This window comes from Bubalus bubalis, chromosome 16, assembly GCF_019923935.1.
Source record: "Bubalus bubalis isolate 160015118507 breed Murrah chromosome 16, NDDB_SH_1, whole genome shotgun sequence".
In the NCBI taxonomy this organism is placed as follows: domain Eukaryota; kingdom Metazoa; phylum Chordata; class Mammalia; order Artiodactyla; family Bovidae; genus Bubalus; species Bubalus bubalis.
The window spans coordinates 10,524,095-10,542,991 of record NC_059172.1 but is presented as its reverse complement, the minus strand read 5'-3'; the positions used below and the strand labels follow the sequence as shown (position 1 = coordinate 10,542,991).

Genomic DNA, 18,897 nt, shown 5'->3' with positions numbered 1-18,897 from the left:
GTTGTCTTGAGACAAGAGAACGGGGTGCAATGGAAGGACCCGCTGGTGAGGGATTGACTCGTTCTGTGAGGGTCCCTGCCCACCAGGTTCAGTCAGGAGACCTGAGGAAGACTGGGGTTGGAGGGAGTCGTCCTCCCTAGAGCATGACCTCCCTGGGGTCCTCGCCACATTGCTTCAGGCTCCCGGTCTCCAGCCTGTAGGAGCCCTGAATCCTCTGTTAGGCCTATGCTGTCTACAGCCTGCACTGATTTGCACCCGGACTTGCGGGGCCTGGAGAGAGGCTAGTTCTCAAGTGCCGCGCTGCACACGAGCTGCTGAAAGCAGACCCCAAGCAGAAGGCCCCGGGCCCACGGAGGTGCTGAGAGAAGCTGCCATGAGGTTTGACCTCTCGGAGCTTTCCTAACGCCCCCAGTCCCCATCGGAGAGTAAGTCAAACAAATATTAAGGGAAGGAAATCGAATATGTCTGCTGAACTTTGAAATAACATCTGATGGTTTAAAAAAAAAAAAAGCACCCAGTTGGGAATTACAATAGAGTGACACTTTTCCCTTCCCCACTGAGCAGAGTAAAACAGCAGGCCCAGAATTTGTTTGCCTAGCCGTTAATGAAACAGTAAATGGAGGACTCGGGCCCCTTATCCCGAAGAGGAGGGCGGTGCTGCCCACTGGCACGTCCGACCACCGAAGGGCGTCTCCTCGCAGTCTCCCATCCCACAGAGGTGATTTCGCGGTTGTCCGTGGAGCTTTGTGCCGGCGAGGGAAGAGCTCACTGACCTGCCCACTCCCTGCCCTCTGTGCCCCCTACACACCCCCCCAACCCCTGCCTCACCATCTTTTCTGTCCGCAGCACTGGCAGGCCCACCTGGCTCTGCAGTTCTCTGCCTCAAAAATGATTGCTTGTAATGTGGAATAGTTATTTTAAAGAGGTGTTGGTCCACTTGATGGTTTAAAGAATGCATCCTTTCCCTCCCCCTATTCTAAAGGAGATAACTGTCATGATATTCCAGCCCTGAGAGGATCCATATGTTTGCGGGTTATTGTTCCAAAACCTGCCTGTTGTTTCTTTGGGATTGATTACAGACCTTGGCTGCCCCAGGAATCCAGAGCTTCAGGATTTGGTTTATGATTTGGGGATAGGGGGAATTTGTCTTGCATGGGCTGCTTCTCTGCCTTGATTTTGATGGAGATGCTTAGAGGAGGTGTGTGGGCAGGACTTGGCATGGGACCAGGGGAAATGAAACCCACCACAGCTCTCTCAGGAGGGCAGTGCCCGCAGCCCTCCGAGCAGGATTCTGTGGTGTGGTTCCTGAGTGTGAAGCTACACCATTCATTGCCAGTTATAAAGCTGCTTGCAAAGTCAGGACTTTGAAACAGTGGTTGGTGGGTGTCATTACATTAGACAGAGCAATTCCTGGTTTTGAAAGAATAGAAAGAAAGAAAACTTTAAAGGAATGGAATACTCCCCTAATCTTAAACATGTCACACCTGGGAGAAGGAATCTCAAGAAAGCAAGGTGGGCCAGTGGGTGTACTATATACAGTTCACTTCTCAGATCAGATTTATTTCTCAGTGCTCCAGAATTGGTATGTACGGTTCACGTACGGTTCACACACGTATAATCGTGATTATAACTGCTACTGTCTGTTGGCTGCTTTAGGGTAAGAGTTGGCAGCCTTTAAAAGTAAGATTTCTAGGATCCCATCTAGACCTTTGGGTTGGGCTGTAGATTTGAGAGGTGGGGCAGAGGTCCTGATCACATGTGGACACTACCCCTAGAGAAGGAAGGAAGGGGCTAACTTCTTATAACCAAGGTCACTAATTACATCCACGATATAGATCTGGAGCTGGACTGACAAATTGCCCTTGAGCATGGCCCAACTAGACAGGCCTGTCCGCCTGGTTTGCTGGTGTCTGCCTAGAGCTTGACACATAGCGGGTACTCAGGAAATACTTATTGACCGAGTGGACTTAATGTGATTGGACATTGAATTTTCTTTTATATAGTTTCTGTGAGTGAAATTATAAGGTGTTTTTCAAAGTTAAGTGATTCCATATTTTGTATTCAGGGGGAGATATCTGGTCTTCTCTGTGTTAACCTGCTAAATAGCAAAGAGTAAAACTTTGTACTAATTATTTATCTGATTGAGGGAAGTGGAGATCTCAGCCGAACTTTGTAATTTAATAACTTTCTTTTCCTTTCTCCCCTTAATATTCATGAAGCTTTTTCCTTCTTCCCGCTTTACCACCCCTGACTTAACTCTTTTTTTTGTTGTTGTTTGTACTTTTTCCTGCATGCTTACCTTATTTCATCTTCAGTTTTTTAATGTATATGTCATTAGTTTTTCTAAATAGTAAGCTCCTTAGTAGCAAGATATATGCTTTATTTTTGTATTCACTCTTTTAAGTGTAATTCAGTCCCTAAAAATAGTTGGGGGCAGCTGATTTTTGCCCAAAGGTGCAAATGCAATTTGGTGGAGGAAAGACAGCTCTGTTACATGATGCTGGACAAACTAGTCATCCGTAAGTAAGACTTTTAACCTTGACCTAAGCCTCACATGAAATTAAAAGACGCTTACTCCTCAGAACGAAAGTTATGACCAACCTAGATAGCATATTCAAAAGCAGAGACATTACTTTGCCAACAAAGGTCCGTCTAGTCAAGGCTATGGTTTTTTCAGTAGTCATGTATGGATGTGAGAGTTGGACTATGAAGAAAGCTGAGCACCAAAGAATTGATGCCTTTGAACTGTGGTGTTGGAGAAGACTCCTGAGAGTCCCTTGGACTGCAAGGAGATCCAACCAGTCCATTCTAAAGGAGATCAGTCCTGGGTGTTCTTTGGAAGGAATGATGCTAAGGCTGAAACTCCAGTACTTTGGCCACCTCATGGGAAGAGTTGACTCATTGGAAAAGACCCTGATGCTAGGAGGGATTAGGGGCAGGAGGAGAAGGGGATGATAGAGGATGAGATGGCTGGATGGCATCACCGACTGGATGGATGTGAGTCTGAGTGAACTCCGGGAGTTGGTGATGGACAGGGAGGCCTGGCATGCTGCGATTCATGGGGTCGCAAAGAGTCGGACACGATTGAGCGACTGAACTGAAGCCTCACACCTTATAGAAAAATTAACTGGAAGTGAATCGTGGACTTAAATGTAAAACATAAAATTATGTAACGTTTGGGAAAAAAATTGAGAAAAATCTTTAGGATCTAGGACTAGACAAAGAGAAGCATGATTCATAAAAGGAAGAGTTGGTGAATTAGACCTCATCAGATTTTAAAACTTTTGTGCTATGAAAGGCCTTGTGAAGAGGATTAAAAGAGAAGCTGCAGATTGAGACAAAATATTTGCAAACAATATATCTAACAAAAGACTAAGCATCTAGGATATATAACTCTCAAAATTCAGTAGAAGAAATCAGTAGATTAACAGTAGAAGACAAACAGTCCAGGTGGAAAATGGACAAAGGACAGGAGCAGTGATTTCACCGAAGAGGATATGCAGATAGCAAATAAGCCCATGAAAAGAGGTTTGGCATCCTTAACCATTAAGGAAATGCAGATTAAAATGAGAATTATGTAACACCTGTCAGAATGGCTAAAATTTTTTTTAAAATAGTGACTACAGATAAAGATGCAGAGAAACCTATTGAAGATGCTGAGAAACTGGATCTCTCATACATTACTGGTATGAATGTAAAATGGTACAACCACTGGAAAAATAATTTGTGCCACTTCTTATAAAACCAAGCATGCAACTACCATACGACTCTGCAGTTGCACTCTTGGGCATTTACCCCAGAGGCAGTAAAATTTATGCCTACAGAGTGGGCACAATGAATCTTCATAATAGCTTCATTTGTAGTGCCAAAAAATGAATCAGCCCAGGTATCTTTCATGAATGAATGGTAAACCAACTGTGGCACATCCACACCATGGCATACCACTCACCAATGAAAAGGCACAGACTGTTGATACACACAACCACTTAGGTGAATCTCTGGGGAGTTAAACTGAGTGAAAAAAACGAATCCCGAAAGGGTATATGCTGTGTGGTTCCATTGATACATAGCCTTCTTGAAATTATGAAATTGTAGAGATAGAGAACAGATTAGCAATTGTCAGAGGGCATGTGGATGGGGAGGGTCTATAAAAGGCCAATAGGAGGGCCCCTCGGTGACGGCAGTGCTCTGTGTCCTGACTGTATCGTGTCAGTATCGTGTGGTTAGTCACACTGTGGTTTTGCAAGATGTTACCATTGGGGGAAACTAGGGAAAGATCCGGAGAAGGCAATGGCACCCCACTCCAGTACTCTTGCCTGGAAAATCCCATGGGCGGAGGAGCCTGGTAGGCTGCAGTCCATGGGGTCGCTAAGAGTCAGACACGACTGAGCGACTTCACTTTCACTTTTCACTTCCATGCATTGGAGAAGGAAATGGCAACCCACTCCAGTGTTCTCGCCTGGAGAATCCCAGGGATGGGGGAGCCTGATGGGCTGCCGTCTATGGGGTCACACAGAGCCGGACACGACTGAAGCAACTTAGCAGCAGCAGCAGCAGCAGGGAAAGATCATACAGGATCTCTCTGCATTATTTCTTACAGCTACTTTTGAATCTACAATTATCTCAAAACAAAATGTTGAATTAAAAAATCGTGAAAACTCAGTAAGTATCCAAGGGTTAAATGTATAAATGAATTAATAAAGAGGGACACTCAAATCTCTTCATCCCTATACTATGACTTGACTTTGCTGTGGGATTGCCTTTCTAGCACTTCATAGCAGGATTAATATCTCTAAGATGGGTGGAATACCATCTTAGAATTCTTGAATTTTTAAAGAAAAGCTGTTGAGGGCATCATCTGTTTTGATGGTTTGGACTTTATTCTAGTTTTTGCCTTTTGCAGTAAACCGTTCCAAATCATTTTTGGGGACGTAGATGGGGTCGAAATAAATAAGGAATTTAAAAGAGTTCTTTTGCTTCTTGATTCTCCACCAAGATATTACGGAGTTTAGGCACATAAGGAGGGGACTATGGTAGATTAAGGAATCAGTTCAGAACCACATTTATACTTCAGAGTCAGCCAGGATTATAGTTTGTGGTCAGTGCCGTTTCCTTCCTTTGCACAAGAAGAAGAAAACAAACCTGGCCAGTTCCACCATGTCTTCTGTGACAGGTGAGTGATCTGAGTCCCCAGGGCAGTGGCTTGAAGTCACGAGAGTTTCTTTCTCTTGCTGGATGAAGCTGGTGTCTTTGGTCCCCAGTCAGTCAAAGCAAGCCTCACCAAGATCAACCTGAAATTTTGAAGGCTGGGTAATGGTTATTTACATTAGAAATAGAAGCTGGAGTCTCTGTTTATGCCTCTTGCAGGATTTAAAGAGAATAGCCATTTGGCTTATGATCATTGTTCTCCTTTTAACTTCATTCAGTAAACCCCTGGGACTAGACTTAGAAACAGTATGACCCCCACTGGACTTGAGGTTATGGAAATAAAAATGATTTCACGTTTAGTGGGTCTTAAGGAGCGCAAAATTTGAAAGCCCGTGACCCAACGCTGACCCGTGTCTTCCTCCTCCCATCCCCTCAAACTCACGTCACATCTCCCCTGCCTTTCTGTATTCTCTCTCAAGAGATTCATTGCCTCATGAAAAATATGCGTTGAGTTTAATCTTCCGTTCAGCTGCTCTTTGCTTGTCCTTCCCTCCCGGCCCCAGAGCCTCTGGGTCCCAGGGTCCCAGTAGGTGCTCTCGGGTCCTGCGTGGCATCTCACTCGCTTGCTCCGCAGGCTGACGCGAGTTCCTTGTCTCAGTGGGTGAGCCTCTGGCTTTCTCTGCTGACTGGAAACCGCGTTCGCGACGAGCCTCGGGCTGTCAGAAGACAGCGCTGAGGGGAGCAGAAGGTCTTTGTTTTCCCCGCCACCTCTCGCTCCCTGTTCTGTTCCCTCCCTGCTCATTCCATGTGCGTGTGGGACCCGTGACCATCCCTGCCACAGCTGCAGCCAGCTGAGCACACTGACACCAGTGTGACCTCAGACGCCATCACCTGGCTTCCTTGACAAGCGAGGGTCTGAGCTGGGGAAGAGGAGGTGCTTTTTAGAACCAGGAGAGCAGGCGACCACAAGACTTTATGAACAGAGGCCGGACGGGAAGTTAGGCAGGACCACGTGGTGTGACCTCAGGACCGCCACCTCCTCTCCAGCCCTCATTTCCCATCTGTCCAGGGAGGGGATACTGGACCAAGTGACCTCTGCCTTCCCAATGACCCACGAGTTACTGTGGACAGGGCTCCGCAGCTTAGACTGTTGGAGCATGAGTCTCTCCTTACCATCCACCAAAGGCCCATGGGCCCTCCATCCGGGGAGAGAGTGACTGTCTAGAGCCCCCTCCTCAGTGTGTGTGTGTGTGTGAGACTCACTCAGTCATGTCTGACTCTTTGCGACCCTGTGAACCCTGTGCGTGTGTATGTGTGTGAGACTCAGTCACGTCCGACTCTTTGCAACCCTATGAACCACGTGTGTGTGTGAGAGACTCACTCAGTCACATCCGACTCTTTGCTACCCTGTGAACCATGTGTGTGTGTGTATCACTCAGTCGTGTCCGACTCTTTGCGACCCTATGGACTGTAGCCCGCAAGGCTCCTCTGTCCATGGGATTCTCCAGGCAACGATTCTGGAGTGGGTTGCTGTTTCCTCCTCTGCCTCTCCAATGATGCCCTCCTAACAGTGGTAGTGGTGAAAGGTTTACTGGCACACAGTCCTCTTACCAGCTGTGGCCAGCCCTGGTCTGTCTCCTTAGCTTTACCACTGCCCCAGGCCTGATGAAAGGGCTTGAGAGGAATGGTGATCATGTACCCCAGCGCCAGAGCACTGCGTCCAGCTGGACTGGGGTGAATAGGGTTGCTGCCAAAACCCAGAAGCCTTCTCATGGTGCTGCTCTTGCCGTTGGCTTATTTTAAGCAGAACCCCACCTTGGGTTGGAAAGGTCTCTGGGGCAGACTGAAGTGATCTGTCTAATAACAGGTAAAGCTTAATACACAACGCAGCATGTACACGAGTTTGTCAAAACCCATCAGCATTAGGGCACTCCAGATGACAGCTTCGGGGCTCACCGGCTCTAGTGCCCAGCATGAACATTTAATGGTGTTGTGATGGACAGGGAGGCCTGGCGTGCTGTGATTCATGGGGTCGCAAAGAGTCGGACACGACTGAGCGACTGAACTGAACAACCACCCTTGACGAAAAGTACCATCCACCATTGTAATTAAAAGCATGAGCTGAAAAACAAAGCCAGTCAATCCCTCCATCCCACTTCATCTCAGGAAATTCCAAATATAAAAGGTGAGCTTTGTTCCCAGAGGGCTGAGAGTGGGTCCAATAACCGGCTCCTCTGTGGAAACCAGCTAGAAATTGGAACCCCCCGCAGCCTCCCCATCTCCCATCTGGGGAGCACGCAAGACAAGCCCTATGGGAAGGATGGCCACCAATTCCGAGGTGTTCGCACGTCGGGTTCCTTGCAGCGCTGCCCTGACTCACCTGCACACGTGGCTGCAGGGCGTGGGCTGGGTCATAGCGTTCTGTTCCGCTTTAATGGTCAGGGCCTGACACAATCAAGGGGGTGTATGCAAGGAGAGGAATGAATCCTAGCCCCGCTTGGGGTACCTTGGGCCCACCGTCCCCCGTTTCCCTCACCACTTCTTAGTCAGTCTCTTGGTTCACAAGTCCCAGTACATGTGGCGTTCTTCTCACGCAGTGGCAGTATCCCTGTGGAGCTCTGCCTTTGAAAGTGTGATGACTGCAGCGGCCACTTCAGAGAGCCCCTTTCCCCCTGGAGCTAACCCGTGAGCTCCTCGTCAGACATCCCAGATGGGCGCCACCTGTTGTTATACCTTCCCCACCCCCCCACCCCCCGACCCTGGTCTGTTTCCTGAATCTGACTGTGGTTAGCACACACCCTGAGTTTAAAATGCACTCGCTTAGCTGGCTTAGAATATAGTGCATTATCCTCTTTTCAGGAACATTTATTGGGTACCTGTATGTGTATGGCATTTTAAAAACAAAGTTAAATAATGCAGACCGGCAACTGATCACAGTTGCTGAATTAGTTTCCTTGGAAATAGGTTAGTGGGGAAGAAGATATAAGAATTTAGGCCTGAAAGTGCATTAGAGGTTGTTTAATCCAACCCCTCATTTTGCAGAGGGCAGAAAGGAATCAGGGCAACTTGAATAGGTCTGGGGCACAACTCATCCGTGGCAGAACTGTTCCTAGGTATACACTAACCATGCCCCGCAGTGCATTTTCTATAGGCGGTAGTCAGGGCTGCCTCCTTTGCCTTTTCAACAAAGGTAGAAGATCTTAGTTTTATCCTCTAGGAGTGGGAAGCCACAAAAGACCTCAGGAAGCTTACAAAAGAAAAAATATATATAAGTAGGTAACTCTGAAAATAGACACATGAGCACAGCTGGCAGTCCAGAGAGGAGGAGATTTCCATAATCCAGGTAAGAAGTGGTTGGGACCAAGATTATAAAAATTAGAATGGAAGGAAATAGGATGGTATTCTGTTGTTACCATCTTTGTTGGAATAGTGATATAGAAAGTAAAAAGTGAAAGTGAAGTCGCTCAGTCGTGTCTGACTCTTTGCGACCCCATGGACTGTAGCCTACCAGGCTCCTCGGTCCATGGGATTTTCCAGGCAAGGATACTGGAGTGGGTTGCCATTTCCTTCTCCAGGAGATCTCCCCAACCCAGGGATTGAACCCGGGTCTCCCGCATTGTAGGCAGACGCTTTACCGTCTGAGCCACCAGGGAAGCCATCTTTGTTGGAATAGTGATATAGAATAGGCCTCAAATGTAAGGACTGTTTGGATTTCCCTGGTGGCTCAGATGGTAAAGAATCTGTCTGCAGTGCACAAGACCCGGGTTCAATCCCTAGGTCAGAAAGATCCCCTGGAGAAGGAAATGGCAACCCACTCCAGTATTCTTGCCTGCGGAATCCCATGGACAGAGGAGCCTGGAAGACTGCAGTCTGTGAGTCGCAAAGAGTAGGACACAACTGAGCAACACACATACACACGCACACACACACAAGGACTCTTCAGATTACTGCCAAGCCCCTGATCGAGGCGTGGGGTTTGTTTTAACAGACATGGGCCTCTGTCTTCAAAGATGTGTGCAATTTAAAATAGATGACACTATATACAAAAGATGTTGATAGTACAGGCAGGCAATTGAATGATGGCTTTGTGACTTGAACATATTAGTAGCTCTGGGAGCACCATTACTCCAACTATCGGGATGTAATGTGAAGTTTCAAATGCCTGCACTACAATATATAAAGGCATCTGTTAGTAATGACAAAAGGCTGACCCCAGAGCATTTCCCTGAAGTAAAAAGAAAAAAAATGGAATTAGGGCGGGAGGTGGGGAGCGATGAGGGAAAGGGGGTCGAAGTCGGGTTCCCACTCTTCTGGCTGGGAAAATGCTTTACTGTATACCTAATCGGGCTTCGTACTACACCCGGGCTCTGCGAGAGAGGGCCCGTCCCCTTCCGTTCCGCTCCGTTTTGATCCTGCAGTCAGCTGCAGAGTTATAGATGAAGTGACAAGGATGGTATCTTGATTGCATCCAGCTGCCTGGAGTAAGTCAAGGGCAGGGAGGCCCCGCCTGAGGAGCCGTGCTCGCCGAAGCCTCCAAAGGCGTCTGAGACCCAGGACACCGTGGTGCTTTCAGAGCGGCGGCGCTCAGCGTTCTGTGACCCAGTGTCACCAAATTAAGTGTCCCCAGAGAGAAGCCTGGTAAGTGGCTTGAGCTCACAGGAAGAGGACTGAAATCAAAACAGCCTTCGACCCTAACACTGAGCCTATGTTGTTATCATTGCTGTCAACTGGGGGCTTGAAAAGAAGAACCCCTTGGGAAGGTGATTTCACCTTCCTTCACATGGATTAGAGAGCTGTGCTGTGCTGTGCTTAGTCACTCAGTCATGTCCAACTCTTGCGACCCCATGGACTATAGCCCGCCAGCCTCCTCTCTCAATGGGGATTCTCCAGGCAAGAATGCTGGAGTGGGTAGCCTTTCCCTTCTCCAGGGGATCTTCCCAACCCAGGGATCAAACCCAGGTCTCCTGCATTGCAGGCTGATTCTTTACCATCCAAGCCACCAGGGAAGCCCAGGAATACCAGAGTGGGTAGCCTGTCCCTTCCCCAGGAGATCTTCCCAACCCAGGAATTGAACTGGGGTCTCCTGCACTGCAGTTGATTCTTTACCAACTGAGCTACCAGAAAGCCCCAGATTAGAGAGTTGACTCAAATACACGTGGGTGGGGGGGAGATGGGATTCAGCTTCTATCCAGCAGAGGTGCCAACTGAATGGATGCCGCCCGCCCTGCCCCTTCTCCTCTACCTTGCCCGTCACTGGTGCTGAGTGCAGTTGCTTGTGCTCATAGCCCTCCAGAAATCTCTTTCATCCCATTGAGATGAATTGATGATGGTGGTTGTGATGTGGCTTGAACAGGCAGGTGCTTGGTGCAAAGCAGAGAAACCTGCCTGTGCACTTTGGTGGGGTCTACCCCGGCCTGCAGGCCAGATAGAAGTTAGGACCCACAGCCTGTGTTGTGGCTCTGAAATAGTATTATATTATTTTAATCTGCTGAAATACAAACCCCAGAGTAGAGAGAACACAGCTGCAGCATTATACATCCGAGGAAATGTTTGACACGAATTCATTTGTCTGCAGCTATTATGATGACGCCTGTGGCCGATTAGCTCAGTTGATTACAATATGGTGTTCATGAGGCCAAGGCTGTGGGTTGGAGAGGCCTGTTAGGTGAGCTGGTTCCACACAAAGGAAACCTCTTGCCGCCATTCCAGACCACATTCAAGACCCCATTCAGACATCCCATAAAAGCAGATAGACGATCACAAAGACTGGGCAAGAGAGTGTAATGACTCAGCAAATGTCCCTTACCCGCTCCTAGAAAAGTGCTGTAAAACATGCGTTTAGCGATGCCGAGTTGTTACTGTGGTCTTCTCGCACAAAGGCCATCGCGCTATTACACGATGACTGGTGGTCTGGTCTTCTCGCACAAAGGCCATCGCGCTCTTACACGATGACTGGTGGTCTGGTCTTCTCGCACAAAGGCCATCGCGCTATTACACGATGACTGGTGGTCCGTGCTGCCGCAGGCCTCCTTCTGAATGAAGTGCGCTAGTGCCGGCTGTGAAGAAAGCAGGAAGGGGCTTTGGTCCCCTTCTTTCCTGCTCAGCTTTTTCCTGCCGAGGTTCTGCCTGTCCGTCCATGCCTTCAGCAGGTGTGCGTGGAAGGCTGTCATGCGCTCTGTACTTGGAATGCCACCGTGAACCTCTGCCCTCATGGAGTTTAAACTCTGCAGGAGGAAGAGAGATTAAAAAAAAAAATAGATGATAAATAATCAGTGCAGTTTTGTGAAATGGAAGTTTGATGAAGAAAAGCATGGAGCATGTAATGAAGAATGGCTGGTCGGGGATGGCGTTTACCTTGGATGGGAGGGTCTGGAAAGGCCTCTTAGAGTAGGTGATAGTTAACTAGAGACCTGACGGATGAGCAGGAACCAGCCTTTTGAAGAGCTGGGGGAACAGCCCATCTGAGAAATAGCAGGTGCAGAGGCCTTAAGGTCTAGTCACGGTTGAAGGACAGGGAAGCCCCTGACTTGTCAAGAATGTGGTAAGAGAGAGGCTGGAGGGAGGAAGGCCATTTAGAACATGCAGAGGAGTTAGCATATTATTCTTAGGAGGAAGCCATCTTTTGTTTTGTTTTATGGGTGGAGCATTTTTTAACGCTCTTGTCGGAGGGGATGTTATGGATTGAACATGCCTAAAAAACGTATTCCCTTTTTTACCTTTCACCAAAAGTCTTCCCTGGTGGCTCAGACAGTAAAGCATCTGCCTACACTGCGGGAGACCTGGGTTTGATCCCTGGGTGAGGAAGATCCTCTGGAGAAGACAGTGGCACCCCACTCCAGTACTCTTGCCTGGAAAACCCCATGGACGGAGGAGCCTGGTAGGCTACAGTCCATGGGGTCGCAAAGAGTTGGACATGACTGAGCGACTTCACTTCTTCACTTCAAAAAACTGAAATCCTAATCCTTAGTAACCTTACTGGAAATAGGGTCTTTTCAGAGGTAATCAAGTTAAAGTGAGATTGTTAGGGTGGGCCCTAATCCAGTTTATCTGGAATCCTTATAAAAAGGAGAAATTCGGACACAGAGGCACACACTCAGAGAAGTCCCTGTGAAGACAGAGGTTTGGAGTGGTGCGTCTACAAGCCAAGGAATGCAGGAGATTGACAGCCACCCACCAGGAGCTGGGGGGAGGCAGGCAGGATCCTTTCCCCGGGTGAGATGGCCCCACCAGCACTTTGACTTCTGATTTCTAGATTTCTGTTGTTTTAAGCCACCCACTTTATGTTTTAAAGCAGCCCTGTGCTCGGTTGCTCAGTCATGTCTGACTCTTTGCGACCCCAAGGACTGTAGCCTACCAGGCTCCTCTGTTCATGGATTTTTCCAGGCAAGAATACTGGAGTGGGTTGCCATTTCCTACTTCAGGGGATCTTCCTGACTCAGGAATCAAACCTGCATCTCTTGCGTCTTCTGCATTGGCAGGTGGATTCTTTACCACTGAACCCGCTGAAAGGTGTGGGAAGGTGGGGAGTCCTAGCATGCTGACTTTGGGAAAGCAGTGACGCATCCTCCCTGGTGGGGCAAGCCTCTGGGTGCTGTAGCATATATGACCATATGACTTAGATACATGTGGGTAGATATATAATGAATATATATATATATATATATATAAATTAATAGGATGGCACCCACTGGTTGAATTACCCTGTAAAGCATACCCTACTCTTCTTTTAGAAATGGTCCTTTTAGGGATGCTCTGTAAATGACGGTTTGGAAGGGCAGGGGTGGAAGCACACAGATTGGAAGCCTGCTGCAGTAACCCGGGAATCCACAGTAACCTGGTAATGACGGTGGTTTGAGCTGGGGACAGTGTAGCAGAAGCAGTAGGAGGGCGTCAGACGTAGAGTCAGCAGCAGCTGCTAGAGGACTGGGTGTGGAGAGAGAGGAAAGAAGGAGGAAAGGCTGGCCCAGATAATTTACTGAGGCAGGAAAGACTGAGAGGATGGCTTTTCCCAGGCTGTGAAATCAAGAGTCATGCTTCAGACATGTTAAGTCTGAGGTGCCTGGTGTTAATCCAGCTGAAGGTATTAAGTAAGTAGTTGGTTATATCAGAAACATTCAGGGCCAGACATGCACTTAGAGGTCTTCAGAGTCTAGATGGTATTTAAAAAGACTGAAGCTAGATGTTGCTTGTGGGGAGAGTTTAAGAGGGTATAGCTCTCTGGGACTAGGCCCTCAGGAACTCCACTGTGTAGAGGTCTGGGCGAGAATGAGGACTCAGTGGTGCTGAGCAGAGGCTCCAGGACAGCTGGTAAATTGTCAGTATTCACTAATGGTTAGTAGTTTAAAGGCTAAGGAAATTGTATGGAAATACATGGAGGAAAGTACTGGATGTACTCCACCCTTGTATACCAATTTTGTTTAACAAAACTATATCTCAGAGCCTTTCCAAATGTGGAAATCAAATTTTTGTTTTCAGTATGTTATAGTTTATAAAATCAGGCAACATCTCTAAGCCTAAGGCTTCCAAAAGATCGTAAAAAATGTCTTTGTGCTCCAGATAGGTTTTTTTCCTTTTTCAGAAGCAGAGACTTTGTAAGTTTCCACAATCATCAAAATTTACCATAAATCATGGTTTCATTTATACTTCATTTGTGCGTTCATTAAGAGTGGAACCTATTTCACTAATCGCCTGTTGAGAGATTACATACCTTGGCGCAATTCAAGAAGCTGTTAGTCTACATTACTTGAAATTTCCAAATACAAAGCCGAAAGTTTTAGAGGAAATTAGAATCAGCATTTATCTTTGAATGTTGGCAGAAGAACTAGCACCTGTTGGATCGAATTTCTTCAGAAGCCCATTCTGCTCTTAGTTTGTGAAGATTTGAATGCAGGGATTCTGTCATTTAAAGAGCTGAGCACTGTGCTTGCTTATTGTCTGAACTGGGAATTGATAGCTGATGTGTTTCTGTCCTCAGGTCTGGCGAGAATTTCCTGACCGGTTGGTGGGTTACCCGGGTCGTCTGCATCTCTGGGACCATGAGATGAATAAGTGGAAGTATGAGTCTGAGTGGACCAATGAGGTGTCCATGGTGCTCACAGGGGCAGCCTTTTACCACAAGGTAAGGTGGGGACGAGCCTGAAGCAAGTGGGGCCGAACTGACAAACATGAGAGCATGATACTCGTTTTGTTTCGCCGAAACTAAATTTCGCCAAGTTTAGGGAAAATGTTCTGTTCAGAGAGCTTAGAAAGGCCATGCTGTGTGATTAAAAAAAAAAAAAAAAGTTATTTTTCTAATTATTAAAGTATTACATGCTCAAATATGGAACAAATTTATTGTATAAGAAAAATCACTTAAAGTTCTATCATAGGACTGCTGCTGCTACTGCTGCTAAGTCGCTTCAGTCCTGTCCAACTCTGTGGGACCCCATAGACAGCAGCCCACCAGGCTCCCCCGTCCCTGGGATTCTCCAGGCAAGAACACCGGAGTGGGTTGCCATTTCCTTCTCCAATGCATGAAAGGAAAAGTGAAAGTGAAGTCGCTCAGTCGTGTCTGACTCTTAGCGACCCCATGGACTGCAGCCTACCAGGCTCCTCTATCCATGGGATTTTCCAGGCAAGAGTACTGGAGTGGGGTGCCATTGCCTTCTTGATCATAGGACTAATGGTAGAGAAACTACTGGGTTGGCCAAAAAGTCCATTCATATTTTTCTGTAAATCTTATGGAAAATAATGAATGAACTTTTTGGCCAACACAGTATTATTATTTAGGTGTTTTTTCCAATTTGTCTTTTTTATTTACTGATTCACACATACAGTCATAAATATTCTCATTAGCTTTTTTGCATGTATTATGAGTTTTTTCCTTATGTCATGAACATTTCTTTATAAACAACCTCTACTTAACATAATTGCTAATATACCATTATATTAATATTGCATAGATCATATACAGCTGTTTCTCTGTTATTGGATATTTCAGTTCAGTTCAGTTGCTCAGTCGTGTCTGACTCTTTGCGACTCCATGAATCACAGCATGCCAGGCCTCCCTGTCCATCACCAACTCCCAGATATTTAGGTTATATCTAATTTTTTTTGCTAGATAATGCTTTGTATCAAATCCTTAAATAATGATCAGTATCCATTTTCATAACTGCCTATACTTATGATCTTTATGATAGATTCCTAGAAGAATTATGAACATTTTGGGGAGGCTTTGTTGTATATATTCGTAGGTTCTCAGTATCGTTTGTGCCAGTTTACATTCTCACCAGCAAAATATAAAAGTGTCATATCATACTCTTTCTTGCATGAAATACATGTTAAAAAAAAAATCAAACTTAGCTATTTTGCTAAGTGAAAATTGATTTTATTGATTTCACTTTGATCGCGTGGGGTTTGCAATTCCTTTTGTGTATTTAGCCTTTTGTATTCCTTCTGAAATTGTCGCTTTATGTTTTTGACTCTTTTTTTATTAAAGGGAGAGATTGAAGGGTATACCTTGGGCTTTAGAATATTATGTTTGGTGGTGGAGTGCTCCCTGGGAATGTGTGGCTTAATTAAACAGTAATGACTTGTCAGTTGTCAGCAGTGGCGTAAGGAGCCCATGTCAGGAGAAAGATGAGTTCAGTCCAGTGCAGTAAAGTTGACGTCACCGTATTTATATCGGCTGCTTGTCGTGATCTCAGCACGGCTGCCCTCATATTTTTCAGGGCTCTCGATCCAGAAATGAGTTTTTTTTCCTTAGCAAAGCATAAATAAATATATAAGGTTTATAATTCTTGGGGCTATGATAGACTGATAAGTGCCTTTTTGGCAGATGTATTTCTGTATTATACCACAAATTTCTGTATTATTTCATACATGTAGGTTATGGTAGTTTTGGAATTGCCTCCTTTTTGTTTTACTTTAACAAAGAACATGTCTGCAATGTCCATCCACCATCAATATATCTCTGTTGCTATCTGCAGTCCATGGGAAGAAGATAAAAAACGGCGGAGCACTGTGACTCAGAGGGAAGGATTCAGTAAAGCTCAGTATGTAGTGTGTCTCTGAACAATGTTTATTAAACACATCCATTAATCAGTCCAAAGGGCCTGCATCTTACAGGGACTTCATACTGTACCGTACGTTCCTCTGCTTACAATAGGTGATTTTTTAAAGAATGACAGTGTTAAAGACAGTTGGTCACCCGACCAAAAGCATTCTAATACTTCCCTTGGCCTTTGTATTGATCCAACATTGTGAGTCATCTTATGAGAGAAAGCTTGCCCCCCCTGCCATGGCTCAGTTGCTCTTTGTATATCAGCCATAGGGAACTGCTATTTGAATATGTCTCCTCTTTTGTCTCACCTGGCAGTATTTTAATTACCTGTATACCTACAAGATGCCTGGGGACATCAAGAACTGGGTGGATGCTCATATGAACTGTGAAGACATTGCCATGAATTTCCTGGTGGCTAACGTCACAGGGAAAGCTGTCATCAAGGTAGGAGGCATCTATGGCCAGCTCTGGGGCACATCTTGGGCACCTTTCTGAGTCTCCAAAGTGTTCATAGCTATAAATGAAACTTGGAATAGATGAACTTTCAGCTGCCTTTTAGCTTTAAGATTCTATGATGGATATTTCACATTGTGAAATTGAAGCTCGACGTCTTTTCTTTTGTTATATAAAATTTCTTTAGTTATAGTTTTTTAACTGCCAGGATCAGAAAGTAAGTCTATAATGGTTAATCTACAAATTGTGTTTGTTTTGAAAATGTAATTTTATTCTCAACACTGATTTGGAATCTAGTTCTTGTAAAGAATGCAATTATGTCTTTCTTAAGGTAGCTGATTTTTTTAAAATAAATGTTGAGAAGATAGTATACTTTGTCCAGTTATACTGGTAGTTGTCCTAACCACTGTTTTAAGACGGTGATTATCAATTTTTAAAAGAACCTTTCCCATAGCATATTAAAAGCAGCGAGTATGTAAAGATCGTGTGGGGATCTTTGTTTCTATAATAGATGTCTATTCCTGAAATGTAGGTCTTGCCCAAATCCAGGCCCTAGAAATGTAGAAAAAGTATACTTCGTTGTATCAGTGGAGTCATCGTGACCTTTTTTTCTTTCTGGATTAGATTCCACATGTAAAAATGGCCAATGCTTCTAGGCCAGAATCCTATACTGGAAGCTTATATTGGAAACGTGGTATGACATTCCAGAATGATTCCTCATGCTATTAATATTAATTGATGAGAGAAGCCAGATTAAACCAGTGACTGAGAACAGAGGAAAAGTCACTGTCCAGACTTGATCCAGTCTTTACACTATCCCTCGGCTCTCTAAATAGCTCAGTGAACAGCTCACTGCAGGGACAATTAAAGAATGTAAATTGCAAGACTAGTTTTAAAAGAACTCCTCTTATCTCCAAATTCATTTTTTGACATTCTTCAAGACATTCTTTAGCTGTGCCTTTACTCTGGACAGTAATTCCTCGAGTCTGTATACTTCTTAGCCAGGTCTCAGCTTAGCCGGGTCTTAGCTTTCTTCCCCACCCACCCTCTACTGTTTACTTATCTTCACTGGGTTACGATAGCAGCCATCCCTGAGTTTGCTAGAAAAATATTCAAAGTTTGAGGTGTGGGGAAGGTGGTGGGGAGAGTCAGGGAAAAGGATGCAGAGGGCAAAGGACCACTGGATTTTTTTCCTGACTTAAAGGGGTTGCAAAATAACCTGACATCTTCAAGAGCATGGTGCCGCCCGTAGCTTTTGCCATTAGCTGGAAGGAGAAAGAGCGCCTGTTGGAACTAAGGTTACGGTGAAAGTTATGGGAAGCTGTATTTCATCGCCCTTATGGCTGCAAGAACAAATGGTGTTTATACAAGGACCTTGGCAGTGAGAAAACAGTCATTAAACAGGAATTAAGGAGCTTGTCATCACCACTTCTTTCCAGTTACAGAAGGCAAAAGCCCTCCAAGCCTCTTTTATTGGGCCCTTGTGAGTTCTGCCGTTGGCCGAGCCAGACAGAATTGAATGGAGGAGCAGTGAGGTGTGTGTGTGTGTGTGCGCATGGAGAGGGAGCAGGCATCTCAGCTTACAGAACAGAAGCATGCAGAGTGGCATCACAAGCATGGTTTTATTGTCCTTAGCACTGAAGCTGGGTATATTTTTGTGCCCCTCTGGCAGGTAACACCACGAAAGAAATTCAAGTGTCCTGAATGCACAGCCATTGATGGGCTTTCGCTTGACCAGACGCACATGGTGGAGAGGTGAGTGGGCCTCTAGACAAAAGTCTGCCCTGGCCTCTGATCCCCATTTCCTGCTTTGGGCCTGTTTATGGGACTTTGTTGCAGATATAAGGACAGCAGCTGGTAGCCATAGTCACCTCCTTTTGCACGTGGGAATTGGGTTAGTTCAAGCCCAGGTCACCCAAAGAATTAATTTGGAATGCTACTCACTCAATTTGTAATGGCTGGAAGGGTCTTAAAAATATAGCTGGCCTTAAGCTCCAGAAGCCAGATTCTCCGTGTGGACTAAGCAGTTAACCATCCACAGTCACTCAAGTGGAAGTGAGCTAATTCCAAGGAAATCCTGGGTTGTTTTTCAGGGTAGTATCTCCGTGTTACAGTAAAAGTTTGATTAGAGAGAATTATTAAACCAAACCCACCAGAGGCCAGATTACCTTTGTGGACACACTAAAACACCTACCAAGAGCAGAATTGAAAGCACAGCTCTTTACATTTCAGAGAGCGAAGCAGGGCCGCTCTGA

The 18,897-nt window shown here is 45.8% G+C and overlaps 1 protein-coding gene across 5 annotated transcripts in view; it reads left to right on the top strand.

Moving 5' to 3' along the window:
- EXT2 (exostosin glycosyltransferase 2) overlaps positions 1-18,897 on the top strand; it is a 143,275-nt gene that overhangs the window by 117,696 nt on the left and 6,682 nt on the right. For all 5 annotated transcript variants that reach the window (XM_045162919.1, XM_045162916.1, XM_045162918.1 and 2 more), the window contains 3 exons: positions 14,123-14,266; positions 16,505-16,633; positions 18,315-18,397. In XM_045162919.1, the coding sequence (XP_045018854.1) occupies positions 14,123-14,266; positions 16,505-16,633; positions 18,315-18,397 (356 nt within the window). The remainder of the gene's footprint in view (positions 1-14,122; positions 14,267-16,504; positions 16,634-18,314; positions 18,398-18,897) is intronic.